This window comes from Rhinolophus sinicus, chromosome 2 (assembly GCF_057876585.1).
Source record: "Rhinolophus sinicus isolate RSI-liver-muscle chromosome 2, RSI-T2T, whole genome shotgun sequence".
Lineage (NCBI taxonomy): Eukaryota > Metazoa > Chordata > Mammalia > Chiroptera > Rhinolophidae > Rhinolophus > Rhinolophus sinicus.
Window position 1 is genome coordinate 185,635,116 of NC_142502.1, and position 22,701 is coordinate 185,657,816.

At 47.6% G+C, this 22,701-nt stretch overlaps 1 protein-coding gene across 4 annotated transcripts in view; it reads right to left on the reverse strand.

The window, feature by feature from the left end:
• Nucleotides 1-18,586, reverse strand: part of ASAP2 (ArfGAP with SH3 domain, ankyrin repeat and PH domain 2) — a 147,625-nt gene extending 129,039 nt beyond the window's left edge. For 2 of the 4 annotated variants that reach the window (XM_074331668.2, XM_074331667.2), the window contains exon 1: nucleotides 18,070-18,585. In XM_074331668.2, coding sequence (XP_074187769.2) covers nucleotides 18,070-18,195 — 126 coding nt within the window. In that variant the 5' untranslated portion in view covers nucleotides 18,196-18,585. Of the gene's footprint in view, nucleotides 1-18,069 lie in introns of all 4 variants that reach the window. The other 2 variants (XM_074331669.2, XM_074331666.2) reach the window with 2 other exon arrangements.
• Between the last annotated feature and the right edge of the window lie 4,115 nt (nucleotides 18,587-22,701).

The window sequence follows — 22,701 nt, forward strand, 5'->3', positions numbered from 1 at the left end:
ATCCTCTTGCCCATGCTGATATAAGAAGAAACAGGAAGGAAGTGGTGCAGGGAAAGTGACCAGCACTAACCACAGGCCAACCCGAGTCTGCACAACCATCTCCCCTCTGGGAACGGGCAGCTCTTTGTGCTTCAGGAGGCAAGAAGCCGACCTGTTCCCTACCACAGGCAACAAGGGCTTCCCTCCAGCATCACAACCCCCGGACCCCACAAAACCCGGGGCCCCAGCCCAGATGACAGGGCCCTGCCTGCGCCTGGCCTCTGCAGCTGTCAGAGATTGGTGCCACCTTCACCGCAAAACCCTCACTGATCCTGTCTGATCTGATTGAAAGGGGTTATTGAGCGATTAGAAAATGCAGGCATTTCCTGAGAAAGCGTCTCTTAATCAGGGGGAGACCTCCTGCTTCCCCCACACGTGCCCTTGCTCCCAGCAGAGATGGAAGAAACAGGACCGTGCTCCAGGAAGTAGCTCAGGAGATGTGGGGACCCATGCAATGCAGCATCTCAGTTCTCTGCAGAAGCTGCTCCCGTCCCTCTGCCCTCCCTTCATCGGGCTGGGTCTACCCAGGGAAAGCTCCTTGCAATCTGATTGAGGGACTGCCCTCTGGGGAATGAGCCACGGCACAGCTCGGGTTTCTCTTGCTGGTTCCAGAGACCTCACAGGCCCTGCTCTCAGCCCACGGTTACCTAAGCCTCCTGCATGGTGGCGGGCTCAGCCGTGCCACATCACCATCACTGGTCCACTTCGCTCTCTACAAGACCTTGGGCAAGCAAGCCTGTTCACTCCGACAGGCTGTTATGAGTGTCTTGGTGTTGCCATAGCAACTGCCTCTGTAGCTTACCGAATTTATCAAACCATATTGCAATTGTTTGTTTACACATCTGTTTACACTGTGAAACTGTGAACTCATAGAAATCCAGGGCTCTATTCGTATTCGTAAACTCCCCAGTGCCTGAACAGGGTAGGCAGACCTTCCATGCGTGATGTGGAATAAGCATACATGTAATCCCGTCTTGCAGAAATCGGAGCCATTCTCCTCCAACGCCTTCCTTTCCTCTCAGGAAAGGCTAGCCCCCCCACACACACACACACACTTGTCTCTTCCACCCACGCTGACAGCCCAACACCGCCCCACCCCAATTCAGAGGTGAGCCCAGTGGGCACAGCCCTGCTGCACTGTCTCAGCCGGCTCCACACGCCCCATCTCTCCCCACGCACCTCAAGGCTCAGGCGCTGCCCCAGTCCTAGGACGCCTCTCTCATTCACTCGTCACTTACTCAACAAATACCCCGGAGTGGTCTTCTGTGCTCCAGGCCTTGTTCCAGGCTACTGAACACGTGCTTTGCTTCCGGTCCAGCAAGGCTTGGGGCTCCTGCAGGACCCACGCCGGCCACGCGGGCTCCACCCTCCTCTCCAGACATGAGCTGGGCCTTTCCCAGCAGGCCAGCAGCACACCAAGGAGGGCAGTCACAACCACCTGCTTTGCAGCTGCCCCTGTGACCAGCTCTGCAAGGGCTGCACACAGACGCCTCTGTGCAGGACCAAGGGAGTTCAGAGGCTGAAGACCACAGAAGTGGGGCTTATGCCCCCCACTCCCGTGTCGTGACTGAAGTCTGGGCCACTGCCAAGTCCCCAGAGCAGGCACGAAGTACAGCACAGAGGTACCCCAAGGCTGAGGGGGGTCCCTCCAGCACATGCTGCCTCCCCCGGAAGCCAACTCTACTGATGACAACCTTCCATCTTTGAACCTGCTTAGGTTCTTTGTCCCTGAATCTGAGATGTGATGACCCAGGGGGAAGAGAGGGACACAATTTTGAAAAGGCAAAGATAACTTTCCTCCCAAAGCACTCCCTTCCTTGTCTTGCGCCCCAAATCCATACTAAACCGCCCTGTATCCTCTGCCGAGCCACTTCCCCCGTGCCCGTCGAGCCATCCCCCCATCAGGAGCCAGGCGAGGCCTTGGGCAGGGAGCCGGGCAGCGCTCGCTGCAGAAGATGGCGAATCTTCCACGTCTGCTGCTGGAGCCCGCCAGGGCCTCTGGAGCTGCTGGGAATGTCACAGAAACTCAGCAGGAAATAAGAATATCCACGCACTTCACCACTGTGACAATAAAACTGAAATTTCAGTTACGCACCACCATAAAGGAAGAGTGTGGTTCATACTGTCTTTGTCAACTGAGCAGCATAAATTTACATATATTAGGTACCACAGACACAATTTGCATTTGGGTGTGCCAGCTCCCATATGTAGGTTCTGTTGTCCCCTGGGATTCTGAGAAATTCCGCATTCGGATGGCACCACCGTTTTTTCACCTGTCCAGGTGACAGCCAGATGAAAAGGGACTGTTCACTCTTCATTCACAGATGAGCTCAGCTCAGGAGGAAGGGCGCCATTTCCTTTGTCCAGCACAACAAAAACCCATTAGCAGCCCCCAAATGGGCTCAGTTCTCCTGCAGCCACCTGCTCGCCCTTCCACGAAGAGATCTAAAACCAGATATCAAAACCCAGCAGCCAAAAGGAATGAGAAAGCTGTGAACATGGGGAGTATGATGACAGACCCAAGGCCTGGGAACCGCATAGCTACCACCTAAAATCCCTTTCTCGTCTCAAGGTTAACCAAGTGCGTGGGCAGGAGGCAAAAAAAGAAATACGCAATGTAACTGGAATGTTCGCGATGACACATGATAGAGACATATTTTTAACACTGAAGGAAGATATGCTTCTCGCAAAAGGGTATTTCACTCCAATGATGAATAATTCAAGCTTGGCTACCTCTCCAAGGTTATACGTCCACAGAGCACTTCCCATCACAGACGTGGCATGAGCTACGCCTTACAGGACATTCAGGAGCTCTGAAAGCCTGATATTGTAAGGTTCCCCGCACTGCATTTAAATTATAATTCCACCTGCACCGATATTGGCATCTGGGCTTTCCTTTCCAGTCCCGCTGCTATTATCTGGTTATTATGAATAAACAGTACCTTTTCCCAGAACAGTTAATACCACTAGTACTAATAGTAACACGTACTATTAATGTTCTTCTGACGTAATGTGCAAATATTTTTAAATGATCTGTCCTCTCCAGTCATTTCTAAAGACACTGACACGTGACAGCGCATGTACAACACTTTAAATATCTTTTAAAATAAAGACACTGCACAGAGAAGTCACTAAGCACACAGAAGCCGTGCTCCTGCGCGTGTGCCCAGCAGCACGATGCCCGCACGTTTCTGAAACTCAATCACATGATTACCGAGCAGCTCCCAGCCACTCGGATGGTTCTGAGAAACGGAAAGTTCCTTCACGGCCAAGAGCTGTAAGATCCTGGTTCAAGTCTCAGGGAGTCCCGCAGCGATCTCACCTTGCGGGAGACGCTGTTTCCTCAGCTGTGGACACTGCACGAGACATGTCCCGCCCAAGCCGCGTTTGGAGAATAGTCAAGTGTAAATGAAAATATGAGCTTATTATTTAAAAAAAAAAAAGCTCCTGCTCTCAGGCATTTACAGTTTGGTTTCAGGAAGTAAGAACACAAACACAGGAAGCAGGTCTGCAGTGGAAACGGTGCAGTGGCTTCAGTGAGATTAATCCCTGAAGGGCGCTGGGGAGGGCCTTGGTGTGGGCCGCGCAGGGCGCAGGGCGCAGGGCGCACAGCACCACCTCCCTCCCTTCTGCGAGCGCGCGCGTCCTTACAATGAGCGGCTGCCGCTGCGGACATCCCAGGTCTGTCCCAGGGATGGATGGGCCGGCGGGCGGGCGGACAGATGAATGGATCCATCGATGGATTCAATGGACAGATGGGTTAAAAAGAGACAAAGTGAGTCAGAGACTCACTGCTTTAAGAATTCAGGGCAGAAAGTGGTTCTGATGGACTGGGTATGTTAGGGAAGGTTTCACAGAAGAGATTGACATGATTAATATATTTTTCAATAGGAATAATTATTAATTGGGATGCTTTATAGAGCAGTGATTTTGATAATTCTTAAAAATGAGATTTTCCTATTTCTCTAATCATTTCAAAGGATGACATGACAACCTTGATTTTCGAAGTCAAACGCATTTATTTCTAAACACGCGGCAAGCCTTCTGAAGGGGAGGAATAAAGTCAGAATTAAACAGACTACCTGGACCTTGACATTCAATAGCGTCTGAGAATCCTGGGCTGGGTACCACATTCAGGGGGAAATTGGAGTTTTGAAGCTTCCTCACCCCAAAACGGAAGTGCCAGAATACTTTGAGGTCAGCGAGGAAACCACAAAGCTAATTCCCTCTCTCCTCACACTCCTTAACAGCAGACTAAGGAAGGACCAGGGTCTGTCCTCATAAGTCTGTGTTTTTCCTGCCCTGGCCCAAACCCCATCCCGAAGAACACCTGGGCCAACACCAGAGGAAGGAGTTGTTCCACATCAATTGATTTTCTCAGCAAACTAAAGCTCATCAAAGGGTCACTCAAAAACTATTTTCATGGAAACTCCCCCGGGGATGACACGCGCCCCGGCACACCACACAGAGGGCACTCACTGGACCCCCCTTAAGAACCAACCTCCACATCAAGGAACAGGCTCTGCCTCGGCTCCGTACAACCCTCGGAGGATCCTGGAGTCTAATTCTCTCGAGTCCTCCCTCCACTGGCCTCAGCTGCTGAGCACTGGGTCTTCTGCTAGTTCTATTCCACTGTGCGGTCTCTTCTAGGCCCCTAAGGATGGCACGACCCTACAGAGAACCAAAACGGGCTTTATAGTAGCTACTTTCTTCTCACATGGGGGTCTTTTTGTTTATTTCCAGCTTCTAACTCAGGACGTCCGGTCACTGGCTTTATTCAACCTAATAGTACATTTTCCTTTGGAAAAACAATAACGAATTTCTGAAACACTCATTTGCTGACACAGTTACTTACTCCCTAATTCGACCTAAAATTTAACGAAGTGTCAGAACCCTACAGCAGCTCCTGGTGCACTAGGGGCAGGAATAAGGCCCTGCACGTGACCCGTCCATCAGGCCTTATTGGCTCTGTGTACAGACACCTGAAGGATGGAAGGAGGGTCATAAATTAAAAGAGCAAATGAAACAGGAGCCCTGAGAGATTTCGTATTAGCTACGACTAAAGCCATTCTGTCGTAAGATCAATCAAATCTCCTTTACTGTGCTCCAACCATAAAGAAAAATACTGCACTTCAAAAATTAAGCTCCTTCTAACATTGCTATAGAAGATAATAAATCATTTTCAAAAGACAGACAATAAACCCAGTTGTGGAAAACTGAGGGAGGCAGTGTGGTGGGAAAGGAGACCAAAGTTAAACGTCGTCACCGAAGCTGCAGTTTAGAGTGTGACCTGAGAGACCCAGGAAGGCCTCCCCTGAAATCCCACATGACAGCACCCCACCACCCACAGTCCCCAATGGCTGGAATTCCTATTTTAAACAGAAAACACAGGGCCCCGAGGGTCTGGAAACATACCCAGTGAGTGAAGATAAGAGAAGACAGGGAAGGGGGGGTGGGGGAGCGGGGTGAGACTGTTAAGCTCTGAACACGGCCTAGATTGTAGCACAAGCGATGTATTCCCTACAGAGAAGATGGACACAGCGTGGAGGAGGGAAGAGAGGAAGGTGGGAAGTGAAGCGCCATCCTGCCTGCGTCGCAGGTTACACCGTGGACTCTCCATGCTGGCAGACCAACCCAGCAGTACTGCTTTCCACTGGAAAGCCTGCGGCCTGGCCAGCTACCACCTCAGCAAACAAAAGTACAGGTTCTGACAGCCCAACAGCTTAACAAGTAAACACACCTCATTCCTATTTGCCAAACAAGAAAAATCAACGCGAATTTACAAGGTGAGAAGAAAGCCAGCAATCTCAATAATGACCTTTTGTCAAGAAGTGAGTGGTCTCGGTGGTGAACGAATCCAGGTGCTGCTTATAGAAAGCAGCAACCAAAAAGCCATACTAACCAGCAACCACAATGGGGTGTGCAGTCTGCTGCTGCAGACAGAAGAGGCCTGGTCCCGAACTGTACACCTCCCAGGTACCACCAAACACCTGGCTGAGTGAGGCAAATGTCTGAAACCCGTTTACCAATGCAAGTGACATTTCCACTAACTTACTTCGTGACTAAAGACCAAGCAGGCAGAGCTTCCAATTTTTCTCGGTGTATTCAAGCCCAAATGAGAAGGAACAAAACAAATATAAGGAATTTTGGCTGTACATACAGTTTTCTTAATACTAAAGTCGGTTATTCAATGACGTTATTGAGCTCTTAGTCTGTGCAATCCATTGGGCCTTTAAGATGATTCAGAACTTTCCCAGTGAGTAGGCAATAAAAAGGAATACAGTTGGTCCTTGAACAACGTGGGAGGGTTAGGGGCACCGACCCCCGAGCAGTCGGAAATCCAAGTATAACTTCAGTTGACACTTCCCATCCACGATTCCTAACAGTGGATGGAAAACACTGTTTTTCGATCTGCAGTTGGCTGAATCCCAACCAACCAATGTGAAACCGGGAATACAGAGTGCCAACAGTGTATCTATTGGGAAAAAACCACGTATAAGTGGCCCCACACAGTTCAAACCTGTTGTTCAAGGGTCAACTGTAAAAGGCACTCAGATTGCTAAGGAAGAAATAAAGCTATCTGTATTTGCAGACGACATGATCTTGTACATAGAAAAGCCTAAGGAACACACCCTCCCTCCCCCCCAGTAAAGCTAATAAACAAGCTGAACAAGATATAAGATCAATATACAAAAACTAACTGTTTCTACACAGTAGCAATGAACAACCCAGAAATGAAATTAAGAAAACAATTACATTTATAATAGCATCAAAAATAATAAAATACTTCGGAACAAATTTAACAAAAGAAGCCTGAGACTGTACATTGAAAACTACAAAACACCATTACAAGAGATTAAAGACTTAAATGAAAACACACTCCAAGTTCACAGATTGGAAGATGTCAGGGTGTCTAGACTCCCCAAGTTGAGCTACATGTGCAGTGCAATCCCCATTAAAATCCCAACGGACTTCTGTGCAAAAGTTGACAAGTTGATCCTAAAATACATATAATGTAAGGAAGCATGAATAGCAAAACAATCTTGGAAAAGAACAAAATTGGAGGACTCACAACTTCTGATTTCGAAAACTAGCATATATCTACAGTAACCCAGACTGTGTCGTACTAGCATAAGGAGAGACATAAGAGCAATGTAATAGAATTAAGAGTCCAGAAATAAACCCATACATCGAAGATTAATTGATTTTTGAAAAGGGTGCCAAGAGAATTCAATAGGGAAAGAGCAATCTTTTCAACAAATGGTGGTTGGACAACTGGATAGTCACATGCAAAAGAATGCAGGTGGATCCCTACCTCACATCATATACGAAAATTAACTCAAATTTTAAAATGGGCAAAGTATTTGCATAGGTAGTTCTCCAAAGGAGATACACAAATAGACATAGGCACATGAAACGATGCTCAATACCCTTAGTCATCCATCAGGGAAATGCAAATCAAGTCCAAGAGATAACATGTCACACCCACTAGGATGGCCATAATCAAAAAGACAGACAATAACAAGAGTTGACAAGAATGTGGAGAAATTGGAACCCCATACGCTGTTACGGAGAATGTAAAGTGATTCAGCCTCCTTGGACAATAAACACAGTTACCATATGACCCAGAAATTTCACTCCTAGGTATATACTCAAGAAAAGTGAAAACATATGTCCATCCGAGAACTTGCACAAGAATATTCACAGCAGCATTATTCGTAATAGCAAAAAAGTGGAAATCCAAATGTCCATCAACTGATGTATGGATAAACAAAATGTGGTATATCCATACTATGGAATATTACTCAGACAGCAAAAGGAATGAAGTACAGATTCATACTATAACTTGGATGAACCTTGAAACATTTTGCTAAGTGAATAAGCCAGGCACACAATGCCCCATATTGTAAGATCACATTATATGAAATGTTCAGAACAGGCAAATCTGTAGAGACAGAAAGTAGGTTAGTGGTTGTGGGGGCTGGGAGCAAGGGGAATGAGGTGGGACTGCCAACGGGTATGAGGTTTCTCTGAGGGGTCGATAAAAATGTTCTGGAACTGGATGCTGGTGATGGCTGAACAATTTTGTGAATATACTAAAATAATCACTGAATTAGACACAATAAAAAGTGTAAATTTTATGGTATGCAAATTGTATCTGAATTTTTAAAAAAGGAACAACAACAAAAATAAGTACCTCAGTTAAGCCATAAAAAGGTGTTTTGTTTTGTTTTTTAAATCAAGTTGCAGATAAAATTCAGAACCTACACTTTCTTTTCAGGACCACAAACGAGCTATTCCTTGCTGATTTTTATTTCCACCATCTATCTATTCCAGAGCCTTTACAAACCCACAGAATTTTCAGGCTGGGGAGGGTAGTCAGAGATCAACTAGTCCAAACCCGTCATTTTAGAGACCAGACACTCAGAGAGGTGACTTGCTCAAGGTCACATAGCAAGGTGGAGGCCGAAGCAGAACTAGAATCGGCTCTTCTAACTCCTGAGCTACTGCTCTTTCTACTCCACCAGAGACACACAACCAAACCCACAGGGCAAATGTGAAATCACAGCTTCATAACAGACAGTACATCTCCCGATGTTGAGAATACTGCTGCCCCCAAACCCCAAGGAAAAGCTATCAGAACTTGATATAAGAAACTTGGTATCTACTTAGAGTTCAACTGTCCAAATTATTTAAAGACCTGTGACCATTAACTCAACCTGCTTTTCACCAGAGAAGCAAAGCACAACAAAGATAGAATCAAGACCATGGTATGCAGCAGCAAAGACTGCAAAAGCTGCTCCGAGGTGAAATGGGTGGCAAACTACAGAGCCCCACTTCTCCCAAACAAACTAGCAATGCACCCAATGAAAACTCCAGCTCAGGGCCAAGCATCTTATTGACCCCAGTGATCTTTCGGAGGAGGGAATCTGCAAAAGGGGAACGGGAGAGGTAACCTGTATGTTCACCTCTAACCTCCTTAAAAGCATGAATATAAGTAGCCCAGAGGAGAAAAGAGAAGAGATGGTCAGAAAAATTACAGAGTGGCAAGAGACAGGTGACTGTTACAGACAACTGGAAACACAGAATGCTCAGAGCTGGAAAGACCCTGCAGTTTATCTCGTCCATTTTACAGATGAGGCCACTGAGGCTGGACCAGTGAAATCTCCTGCCCAAGGGCTGGTTAGTAACAAGGTCAGGGCTACCAAGGAATGAATACAGTACCACGACTTACCGTCTCCCTTCCTTTCAGAATCTCCCCAAAGTTCCCTAACTGCCAACCGGGTGCTGACTTCTGGCTTGGTTTCCGTGATTCCCCCTTCAGCGGCCACCTCTCAAAACACAGACGTGCTGACACAGAGGGTCTACTGTATGGATCTGATCGCTGCCTACCTGCCTCTGGGGGCCTTTACACGGAGCTGGGACCGTGTTCTCAGCCCCTCAGCTCTGAGAGGCCAGAACTTCAGGGCAGTTCAGGTCACTTAATAAACCGTCTGATGTTAAGTTCCTCCCCAGAGGTTAGTGAGTGTCTGATGACTCAGTGTGGGTGGGCACGCAATCTCAGCAAGTGGCCTTGGATGATCGACAGCCATCAACCTGCACGAAAGAGGCCCCCAGGAACACCTAAAGAGGAATCTTCACAGGCAACAGCAACCCCAGCAGGAGAAGGTCAGGTGTGCGTTAAAGGACCAACAGGAGTAAGACCCATAAGGATACAACGCTAATGGGGTGGGGGGTGGGGGGGGTGCCGGGATTCCAGGTTCTATCAAACACCATTTGTGGGAGAGGGAGATGCAGCCGTGTAACTTGTCTGAGCCTCGGTTTCTTCAACTATAAAACAGAGACAACAGCAGGGCCTACCTCATAGGATTGCTGAGGCTTCAATGATCAGTTTAAAACACAGCACAGTCCTTCCCACAAAAATATGGCTCAAAGAAATGTCAGCCATTGTAGTTGATGTTTAGGGAAAAAAGAACAACTATAAGAATGTGATTATTTCTGGAAACGAGGCCCTAAAATTCTGATCACCTGGCTAGAACCCTAAAAGACAAGGGAATTCATCATCAGAGGGAGGGAACTACCTTCATCAGCCACCTGACTCACTGACAGCATCTGTGTACAAAATCCTGTTGACAAAGCCCTCTTCAGCACTGAGTGGAAAGATGACATCACTCATAGCCCGTTAGCAGGGCAGGCCTCCAGCCAGGATGTAGCAACGCCTGGGGCCACTGGCTCTGCAGGTTGGGCAGGGCAGCAGGCAGTGAAGACAGCAACGAGAGCCATCTCTGCAGCAACAAGGGCAGAGGAGCCAGAGAGGAAACAGCAGCAGCAAGCGTTTTCCAGAAGCATCCACTTGAGAAAGGCAATCGATGTGCCTTACTAACAGCAAAAGAGCGGGCATGCTATGATGGTCACAGAGGCATCAACAAACGCAAAGGTTCAGCACAGGCTCTGCAGAGGCAGGCGGCCGCGAAAAGAACAACTCTCGGGTCAAAACGCTTGAGTTTGATTCCTGCCTCCACCACTTCCTATGAAGAGCTCTGTGATCTTGGTGAAGTGGCTTAGGTCCCCTGAACCTTCTAGGGTTTTTGTTAATAATGAAACAAGAGTTACTATATGTAAAGAACTTGAAGCACGCCTGGCACACAGTAAGTGCCCAATAAATGTTAGAAAAAGAGGAAACACACCAACACTGACGGACAGTCACACTTCAGCCATGCTCTGGATACCCCCGACACACCCAGCAGCAGCAGCAGCATTTCAAATACGCTACGTAGGCTCCCCAAAAGCAACGCAGACTGCTAGGTCTCCCTTACAACTGGGCAGAAGGGGCCTGTAAACCTACAATCGCTTCACAATCAAGCTTCCTCTACAGAGTCAGGGTCAGTGTATGACCCGCTAGGAAACAACAAAGGTAAAAACAGAACTGGCCTGCAGAGAGGCAGCCCAGCTCAGGGGCCTAATGACCAGAGCCGCAGATGCAGCTCGCGGTTTTGCTGAACGCCCAGGCACGCACACGTGTACGCGCTGACCCGCGGAGCCCTGCGAGAAATGACTGCCAAGCCCTGAGCCTGAAACAGTGCAGACTGCACCACGGCTGTCAAACCACAACTGGCAGCTTCTCCCAGCACCAGTTCCTCTAAACACCTTTACTGCTTGATAATTTCAACACTGGCTTAAGCTGTAACTCTTCTCGGCTAGACGCTAAGAACCAATTCATGACAATGACAGTGTAGTAGTAATTATGAAGTCTGTTTAAACAGCACTGTTACAGAGTCAATCACACACTCCAAAAAACAATTAACTGAAAGAATCTCACCACCAAGCCTGGAATTCTTAGTCTAAATTCGAGGGCCATAAACGGGGATTGGAACAAAGAATCACATCTAGACCTCAGCCTGTAACTGAAATTTAACACTGGCTTCAGTTATGAATGGAAGCAACACGCCATGGTAATATTAGCAGCTCCCGTGACTCCAATAAAAAGTATATTCATGTAACTTTAGAGCTGCTAGAAATATCTCATAATATTGCTCCCATTCTCAGTGCTTCAGGAGTTATTAGCCACACTACCAAATCTTAAAATGCAATGCTGTAGCAAAGAAGCACATATTAGTATGAAAAAGACTTTTCAAATATTTTGCTAAACTGTATTTCAATATATTCGGTTCCCTTTGGAATCCTATGTATTTTTTATTTTTTGATGCATTGAAATACCTTCCCGAAATGAGGTCCAGCACCTTCACCAGTGTCAGAGGGGTCCATGGCACAAAAAAAAAAAAAAAAACCCACAAAAAAAACAATAAAAAAAGGCAGAGGCTAAACTATAATTGCACACAGAAGACGAGAATACAAGTGCTTTATCGGGAAGGAGCTAACTAACCCTGCCCACTTTTCCATCCCTGGCACCTGGCAGTAACCACATATTGGTAGGTGCCCAATATACATGCATGAATCAAACTCAGCACAACCAAATACCAATAAAAATATAACCCAAACATGCCAGCTTTGGTTGCCGGTCCACTTATTCCACATGGTTCATAGGATAAAGCTGTCATGGTCCACAAGTACCTGGAAGGGCCCTGGCAATCCACTTGAAGGGTCTATGACACAGAAAAGGGTGAGCAAAGGAAGCAGGTTCCTATCGCAGGACACGACTATGAGGATTTATCATCTCTTTTTAGTAGGGAAAGAGGAGTATTTGGGGAGCTGAATCAGGGACAGTATCCCAGGCAGCTGACACAGCCAAGGAGGCATCACCTGCAATCCTCCGCCTAGAAACAGCAGAGGGGAGACGCAGTCACACCCCTCCGGCCCATCTACACAGCTACGCTTCACTCCCCCCCCCCCCCCATGGGTGTCTGCTGTGAAACAAAACATTGAGGATTGGTCCCAGCACAAGTTCCATAACCAGCTGTGCTGAGCAGCACACAGCTGGCCTTGGTACTGATGCTAAGGAGCACCAGTGAGTCAGCTTCACCATGGGGACACCGGGGACGTCCATTCTTTAGGAGCCTGAGTGAACTGGGTGGGCTATTGCCTCGCAGGGACAGGAACTGTTCTAACAGGTCCGCTCACCCCAGCACACACAGCAGTCCGCAGGCACAATGGATCTCAACCAGCCTCTCATCACCCCACTGCCACCACCTGGTCCAAAACCCTCTTGCCGGGAGGGCTGCAGTAGACCCCCAGGCCCTAACCCACCTCCCTCACTTCCCTCAGGCCCTGCCAGTCTGTCCTCCCTGGAACAGCCACTGCAAAATTTCCATATGTAAGTCAGAGCATATTACTCCCCATTCAAAGTCTCTAAGAGCTTCCCATCGCGAGAAGAAAATGCAAGGCCCTCCCAGGACGACGTGGCCTCGTGTGATGGGTCCCTTGCCTGCCCCCATCCTCCTCTCCCTCATACTTCTCTCCCTGAACACAGGCCTGCTTTCTGTCCCGAAATGCCCCAGCCGGGTCGCATCTCAGGGCCCTTCCACATGCCGTTCTTGGATCCCAGCTCTTCCCTGGCTGGCTTCCTCGCTCCATTCTGGGATCTGCTCTCACGTGGGGTCTCCTCAGAGAGGCCTTTCCTGATTGCAGTTTCCTGATTTCCAAAGTCACTGTCTAGTCCCATATTCTGCGTAACTTTTCTTCAAAGCACTTATCACCTGGCACTACATCTGTTTACTACAGTGATTGTCAGCTCCATCTGGGGAGACGCTTTAAAACATGCCAATGCTCCAGGCCCCAACCAAACCAATTAAGTCAGAACGTGAGGGAGGGGGCCAGGCCTCTCTAGTCTACAAAATGCCCCTCAGGTGATTCGAATGTGCAGCCTGGGCTCATTGGAGAAGTGCTTCTCAAACGTCAATGTGCACATAACGGCCTGGGCTGCTATCACACTGCAGGTTTCCGTTCAGCAGGTGTAAAGTGGGGTCTGAGGTGCTGCACTTCTTACGAGTCCCCAGGTCCGTCGACCCTTCCTTGAGTCGCAAAGGTGTAAAACAGCGCTGTCCAACAGACCTTTGCGCAGCGATGAAAGCGTTCTAGCTACACTGTCCAACACACGTGTGGCAGCCGCTCACTTGAAAGGTGGCTCGTACCACTGAGACACTGAATGTTTTATCTTAGCTACTGTATTGGGACCGTGCGGGTCTAGAGTGCAGATGGCTCCGTGAAGAAAGGGACCAGTGCGTAGAGATGTGGAGGGAAGACAGGAATCAAGGATTACCCCAAATTCTTGGCCTGCGCAGCCCTCTGTGCAGTGGGCAGCTCTGCAAATCCAAGGGGAGGCCTAGTGGGCCACCACCTCCGGAGTGGCTCAGTACCTGCCTAAGGCGGGGAGGCAGAGCTGGAAGACCACATCAGACATGGTAGTGACTAAAGCATGTGCTGACCACCTAATAACCACACATCAGCAGACAAGACCCTCCCACCCACAGCCCCGGGCACAACTGACCACTCCCACCCACGGGCATCCAGGATTCTGGACCATCTTGGAGTCACAGCATGTGATCTATTTATACTGGGATGTCTGTCTCGCCCACTAAAGTGTAGATTCTGTCAAAGAGAGGACGTATTCCTCTTGGTCTTCTATTCCCACCACCTAGCACACAGCAGGACTCAATAAATGCTGAATGAACGACTGGACGTGGAACCTACCAGGACGCGCATTAGTGTTTTTACTGTTAATCACAAGAAAGACAGAAATTGAATTTTAGGGGAGGGGAGAGTAACGTAAGAGAAGATCGGTTTTTTCCTTGAATGACTCAAAAATCCCCAAACACAGAAATCCAGATGTCAGAACACAGCATTATAAGGTGGCCCTGTTTGACTCAGAAGCACAGGCAGGAAGGTGCTGTCCTTCTGACAGCAGATTCCGTCTGTCGATACGGAACTTGGAAGAACTGTCACGCAGGACAAAGATTCAGAATCCCATTCTTGCCTAAACAGCTGGTAGGCCCCGTTCCCTCTCTTACTGCTGGGAGGGGCATCTGGACCCCAGGATAGCCAATCCCCTGGGAGCCTGCAAGGCCCAGATGCTCACCCCACCCCTGCAGTTACCCTGTGTTTGTGACATCACTGAGATTTCCAAGGTAACCAAGGACAACAGAGTAGAGCATTATGGCCCCGGAAGGAAGAAGATTAAATTTTAATACTTACCAGTCAACATCAAATTTATTTTTAAAACTACGCATCTAACAAAGCCAGATAAGCAAGGCAGAATGGATGGTGCTCTAAAGGAGGATTTACCTGTACACATAAACATTCCAAGTACACATACATTGTTTCCCTATTTTGAGACTATTTCACAGTACCTAGAGACTCAAAGACTCTGAGACAGAAATAACCCCCACAAAATGGGGGGGGGAAGCTCACTTTTCCGATTGATGCCACAACTGCTTATTTTTTCCATTATTTCCAAAAACACAGGTTGAACTCCACAGCGCAGCGCCAGACTTTGCTAAAATTGTGCAAATTAAGTATTTTACCGGGAGAAAGAGCTTAAGTGAAAATTTTAAAACACAGCTCTGTGAGGACCTGTTGCCAAGACAACCAACTGGTTAAAAACTAAGCAAGGATTAATAGATACATAGTTTTTCATTTACTTACTCGTACATATAACATTTCATTTCCCCTACTCTTCCTACCTCTTCACACAAATCCCATTTTGGGGCCCAATGCCCTCATCAGGTTCTGTGGATTAACTATAATTTGCTAACCAGTTTCATTTACTAAACCAGTTGTCTGTCAGGTATTGTGCTGTGTATTTAGTTCACTAAACCCTCACCACACCCTCTGAAGCAGATAGGTATTGTTATCCAGACTTGAAAGCTGAGGAAAATGAGAAAACGTGAGGTATCGCACCCCTGTATCACACGCGCCCGAGTTCACACACCTGGCAAGTGGTAGAGTCTGACAACCGAGTAATTCAGAGAATTCAGCATTGTTAACAGAAACAGAAAGCAGCATCCGTTTCTGAAAACAGCACGGAGCCAAGTTCAAATTCCAGCTCTTCCACTTACTAGTTCTGTAACCTTGAGCAAATTAACCTCTCTGAGCCTCAATTTCCTCAAGTATAAAGCAGGGATGAGGAATTAATACAACAGATGTGAAATTCACAGTGAAGCACAGGGACCCAATAGCTACATCGTCCAGCTACAGGTGTGCATATCAAAGAAAGTATATTTCAGATGTAAAATGATTTTTAGCAGACCATAACCTACATTGGAAATAGTAGATTCACAAAGCTTAATCAGTTTAAATTATTCTATGATTCGTTTGTTTAAACACAGGACCAAGGGCTTGCAAATTTAAAATTTTATTTCTCTAAGTAAATCGCAATACCCACTCTCATGCCTCTTTCCAGTATGAAAAGTAGATGCCCCATAGTGTGGGCATCATTTGTTAATAAAACCATAAAAGGAACAAGTTTTTGTAATGGCAATGAACATTAAACACCCTGGAAAAGACTGAAAGAAATCCATAGTGATTTCTCAGAAAGTAAACTTTCAAATTTAGTTCTCATAAATCCAAACTCACACAAACCATCACCCTAGTATGTAAACTAGATAGACTTCAAGTGAGATAGACCTGAAGTGATTTCAGTTTTTTTCATATTTGAAACCATAACCAATTCTTGTGCTTAGAGGGCAACACGGAACAAGCTTGCAGTTTAATAAAATGACCAAATCCAGTGCCTTTAATCTGCTCAGTAACCAAGCTCTAGGGTCATCTCCTGCACAGCATACAAAAAAGAGCTCTGGAATTATACACTGGAAACTAAAATTAATCAGAGAAAGGGTATGCCAATTTTAATAGCAATTCCTATTTGCCTAGCTTTCCAACATCTGCCAGTGTTAATATTTAACTATAAACTACAGTAGGGAAAAGAAACAGAACTTTAAATATAATCAAGCTTTTTTTAAGGCACCATGTACAAAGCTTCCTTCCCTTAAGAAATAGTCGGCTACCTTTTTGATTGCAATCATTCCATGATTATTTAATGGTGCATTTCCAAAGCATCATGAACATGTTTCTCTTGCCCAGCACTTCCGAAAAAACTTCTCACCGGGCCTTGTCCATCTGCCTCATCTGAAGACGTAGTTTTTAAGCTCTGCTGATACAAAAAGAACTACGTAACTGAGGTGGGATCACATAAGTCACTACAAAAGGTTACACACGCTCTCCTCTGCTAAAAGAAGGGAGAAGGGGGGTGAGACCATGCCCTACCTACACTTAAAAAATATTCAGAATGCTGAATCTGTTACTTTTGGTTTCCACTATTATTGACTGTTTATGTCTACAGAGAAAAAAGAATTTCCACTAAGAGAAACATTCTGGATTTTCCCTCCAAGCAATTCCTAACAGCAGATGCTTTGTTCAAGTGGGCAAAAAAATGAATGCCACTGCTTAATTTAAAGCTCTCTGGTGACCTCCCCTCACTCACTCTAGCCCAGGCATCTTCTAATACACCTACAATACCCCCATTTTTAAGGCTATAACTTGACATTCTGGCCAAGAGAAATTTAATCATCTATTCAATATTGGCACACGTCTGGCTTGTAAAGCAGCTACCTACTAGGGTAGGAGCCCAGCACAGTGCTAGGCGTTTCTTTACACACCGTCTCTGATGGTCACCACAGCCCTGGACAGGATGCGTTACTAGAGCCTGTTTGATAGACACGGAAAACGAGGGCAGAGCGGTGAGGAGCTGCCCCAAACCTGTCAGCGGGGGCCGAGGACTCACAAACTGCGCTTCCGACACTGCACGGGCTTTCACTGTCAGCCTAAGCGTGTTCGTTCCCAAGTGTTATCTCCGCAGGATGTGGAGGGCTTACTAGTTAGCGCTGGGCGTGATGACTTTGCACCTTGACTGAAATCAGGCCTTTTCCAGGCTGATGCGGGAAGGGAGGCGATGGGGGGCGGGGGCCGACAGGTAAGACACAGGTGACTGCGGGCGGCTATCACAGGCCGTTGCATCAGAAGCCCGGCCCTGCACACACCTTCCCGCACTCCGCTCCCAGGCGCGGTGCGGACCCGGTCCGGCCTTCCTGGCTAAGGTGTGCACACCTTTCCTGCGCAGCCGGCCTTCCCCAGACGGACCCGGAGCTCCGGGCGCGCAACTGCCCTGCGGGACAGGCTGCGGGAAGGGGCACTTCTCCAACAAGTCGGGAGGTGGGCGCCCCGAGGACCCCCCCGCCCCCGCTCACTGCCCACACCGACTTTCGGGCCAAAGTTGGCGGCGCTAAGGGAACGGCCCGGCCGGAGCCCCGCAAGGGAAACTGGAGCGGTGTGGGGGGAGGGGGCTTAAAAAGGCCCAAGGTAGCCATCAGCCTTCTCCCTCCGAGCCACCTACACGGAACAAAGGGCTTCTGTTTCGGGCATGGGGAGCCCGGCCGCGTCCGGTTTGGAGGAAGAGAAACTTTTCCCGGGATGCGGGCACTGGGAAGGGGCGGGAGAAGGGCCGGCGGCGGGCAGGGCGGGCGCGGAGCTACCTGCCGCCCTCCCGCCCGCCCGGCGGGGCCCGCCCGGCGCCCTCACCTCCTCGATGGCCGCCACGGTGTTCCGGCACTGCGCCGTGCGCGTGGTGAAGCTCGAGGCCGTGGGCGCCTTGTAGTCCTCATGGGTCTCGGCCACGAATTCCGACACGGAGATCTGGTCCGGCATCGCCACGGCGCGCGGGCGCGAGCGGCCGGCCGCGGGGGAGCCAACGCCTCAGCCGCTGCGCGGGCTCCGACCGGCCACGCGGATGTCGCCGCCTTCGCCGCGGCCGCAGCCCGCCCAGCCCGCGGACAAAGGGAAGCGCCGGGGCGCGGGCCGCCGCGCCGCAGGAGCCGCAGGAGCCTCCGCAGGGCGCGGGTCGCGGGGCCGCGGGGCCGGGCGGCAGGAGCAGGGGCGGCGCGCGCAGCCCCGCGCAGCTCGGGCCCGGCCCGTCCGCCCGCCGCGCCGAGGGCTCCGCTGCCGCCTGGCCTCCCGAGCGAGCCCCGAGGCGTAAACGCAGAGCCGGCGGGAACTGCCCGCCACCCAGCAGCGGGCCCCGAGTGACTCCGGCGGAGAGGGGCGGGTCCCGGCCGGGGGCGGCGGCCGGCCGGGCGCGGGGCGGGGCGGCGCCGAGGGCCGGGCCGCCAATCCGCGCGCTCGCCGCCGCCGCCGCCGCCGCCGGGAAGCTGAGCCAGCAGGAAGGAAGGCGGCGCGCACCCCGGGCCGCCGTGCAGCTCGCCCTTCGCCGCGCGCCGCATTGTCTTGGCGTTCGGGCCCCGGGCCGCGCGCTGGAGTTCGAGGGCGCGCCCCGTGGGGTGGGACGGGCGCCGAGCAAAGCCACGTCGGGTCCGCCCGGACCGGCCCAGGCCCCGACTCCCACACCGGCTTCGCGAGGGCGCGCGCTGGGTGCGCTCGGATACTCTCCCAAGCCCAGCCACAGCGCACCTCCTCGTCCCTAACCACCCGGGCTTGGAACATTTCTTGGGGTACCGACCCCCTAAGCCGCCAGGCATACCCGTCCCGGCAAGAGACAAAGTGGGAGGAGCTCGCCCCCTACCGGACAGTGCGCTCCGCCCTGCACGGGCACTTCGCGTGGCAAATGCCTCCTGCGCCCCTGTGGGCCGCACCCATCCATCAGTTTGGGGTTTCTGTACCAAAAACAAAAATGACCGTGTAGTGAGTGCTTCTGTACTCTACGTATAGTCACCTAATGCTCACAACCTTACGAGACAGGTAAACAAATGGGGATTGGCTTCTTATCGAAGACAATTTGCCCAAGAGCCCACAGTGAATCGCTCTGCCCGATGGGGGCTCAAACCCATGTCCCTCTGCCTCGAAAACCCAAGCGCTTCAGGGTGCTTACATGCACCCCTAGCAAATGTCCCAGTCGTGGTTCCTAAGCTTACACACGTATGGGTCATTCTCAATTAGTTGGAAATAGTTTTGGGGCACTAGGCCAGGACCCACCTATGATAACTGACTTTCTGTCGGCAAGGAGGGAATGTGTGCGAACAAGGTGAATGAGCTTTTTCATATGGTTTCAGAGAACGTGCAACAATAGCGGGTAAATCTTATATATACCTGGTCCAGTAAAAAATTTGAATTAGTACAGATTTTCATGTAACAACTCTCAAGGAAACTCATATTTTTAAAAATCCAGAAGCTCTGAAGACACTAGTCAAATAAAATCACACCCTATAACTCTACACCAGGCATGTGGCATGGTTTCTGTAGCTGCCAGCAATAAAACCAAGAGAAACTTTACAAAAACCTTTTGTGCATCTGAAAAGGAGGAAGTGTGAGAGACATTGGAAATTCAATATGTCGGACGAAGCTGGCTCCTGACGCTGCAGGACAGTGGACCAGTCAAACAATCTTTGTTTAAGCTCCCATGTAAGAATTTTCTATATGAGGTGGCAGCTTGGGTCAGACATTATGTACCGCCTTTGGTATTTTAGTAGCATTGCATATGAAATTCAGCTTTCTGAAATAGTTAGCTGTATTAGTGGATAGCTTTTATTACTACTCTAGGCAATAAGTTACAATTTTAAAAACTCACATTTTTGCTTCTTTCTTCCCTGTTTTTTCACCCTTTTGGTGTCTTTGGAGGTTTTCTCTATTTGCAACTTTCTACAATTCAAGTCCTGTACATATTATTTACATTAATATATCCGTTCTTACACCAGGCAGATTCTGGTCTGTCCTAGTTTTCCAGCGACAGTTTTTTGTTTTTGTTGTTTGTTTGTTTGTTTGTTCAAGACATTGGAGAATATCCTGGATAACTTTTCAAGTCTTGATTTTTAGATGTCTAATATCTATCAGTCTATGAGGATTTTAGAAGAGAAAGTAGTATTTTCCTTGGCATCGAGTACAGCATTAACCAGACTGATCAAGACTTGTACAAGGACAAAGTTATGTTCTTTTCTGTTCTCATTTTACTTTTGTTCTTATTTCTTGTAGTTTAATATAACTTTTCAGGTACAGGAAACTTGAGTAGCCACGAAAATAAAATTGCAAAGCTGCATGGCATTTGACAAGTGGATGAGGAGCTGATGGAAAGAAAGTCATTATTACCAAATCCATTGGTGGTGCAGAGGACATCTGTGATAGAAACCTAAAGCAATTTATTCCTCCAACCGTCCCAGAGAATCTCTTGCCCAGTGCAAAAGCTGAGAATTAAAGCAAGATCAGAGCAAAACATAGCTAGTGTGTCTCTGAAATTAGTACGAGAATGAGTAGTTTCCAAGAAATAATAATAAAATTAAAGTTGAATGTGGATCAAGAAAACATTATACACACGTACACACATTTTTTAATGCCTGGAGGAAAAAACAGGCTGATAACGCCGTTATGGTCCTATACTTCCTTACCCAGAACTTTAAAATCTAAATAGTCCCGATAATCTAGTTATAAAATTAACCTTTTTAGTGGTAAAATTGTGACATGAGGGTATTTATAGTCTTGTTTTTCCCACTTAATATGATATTTATGTTTTGCTACAAAATAGAAATGTGCTTGATTATGGAACATTGCCCCTGACTACTGGGGGTGACCCAGATTATCTAGTGTTTGTGCTGTATTACCTATTTAAAAATCTGAAAAACTGAATTCCACACATATCTGGCCCCAAGGTTTCCAGATAAGAGATTGTAGACTTGTATTATTAATTTTTTTTAAATGAAGAAAATAAAATGAAATATGGTGTTGCAGACTTATCTCCAGAGAAGAGGAAAACAACTCTCCTCTCAAAAATGAAATTTTCAGCAGCCCACTGAAGTTGGCCAACGGCCCATTTTCCAAAGGAATTTTCTGTCTTTAGTAGTTCTCAAGAACCTGAGATTTTTCACTCTCAGATCGAAGTGTTCTTAACTCTGAAATTTGCTTGAGGGTTGGCTGGTTTCACACAAGACTTATCCAGTTCACTTGCTATTAATTTGTAAATGATTAGTCTTAGAATGGACAGGTCTGTGCCTTAAAAGAACTATGGTAAACAGTGTAATGAAATAGAAAAACAAACAAACAAAAAATAGCAACAAACAACATTAGTGATGTGATCATGTAAGCATAACCAGAAGTTTTTTTTCCAAAGCTTAACAATGCTTTCCCCAAAACAGTGTTGCTGAAGGGACCCATTTATCCCCAAAGTGAGAGGTTAAGTACATTTACCAAGGTGATCTTACCTTGGCACTTTAGGGGGGAATATTAGGGTGCAGAAACTATTTTACAAATGAATACTTAGGTCTTATATCAGCTTTGCTTATCTGTGACTTTGAATAAGTAAATTCGCCTCTCCAGACTCCACTCGTTTGTAAAAATGAATGAAACTGAACTGCTGCTTTTGAAGGTTCCTGCGGTAGCATCCCATGATTCCATGATCCCATGTTTTATGTTAGTTTGGGCACAAGAGGGAAATTTCCACAAGGGCCATATTACTACTGAGAATATAATCATTGGGCCTAGATACTTGAAAAATGAGGATGTTTTGGGTGACATTTAAAGCTAATTTTTGAGACTGCTGTCATTTTGTTAAGCTGGGAGATTTAGATGACAAATTTATAGCTAATTTCACTATAAGATACTTGAGGTCTGTTCACTTTTTTGTTTTGTTTTAACAAAGCAGTTTCTATAGGTGACACTCTCAGTTCTAGAAAAATGAGGTATAATCTGTACTGTGCTGGAGCCAGTTTGAGCTGATTCCAGAAAACTGTCAGATTTTCAGGAATTTTGCAAACTGTCAATCGCATCCGTATGGCAGACATGCTACTATAATGGTGGGCTAGTACACGTGTCTTCCCAACTCTACATTCTGGTGGCTTGAAGTCATCTGTGGTGGGATTATTTACACCAGGGAAATTGGCAGATGCTAAACATCAAAGCTATATTTATTGTTCATTGTCTAAACTTAATAAAGTGATAGAGAAAACGTTCATAATTCAGATTAGACTGTGTGTTATACCTGAAGCCTTTCCATTGAGAATAGTGAAAATGGTGTAATATTCTTTCAGTATTTGCAAACTGTCATATGATTCAGCAAAGAGGTCGCTCACGTCATTGACAGATGAGTGAAATTACAGCATGCATCTTCACGAATTCCCTTTTGTCTTACTCATTAACATAAACAAAAACATCAACCAACATGAACAACTGCTTTGTTGAATTGGATAATAATGAAGCATATTTATTCACAATCTT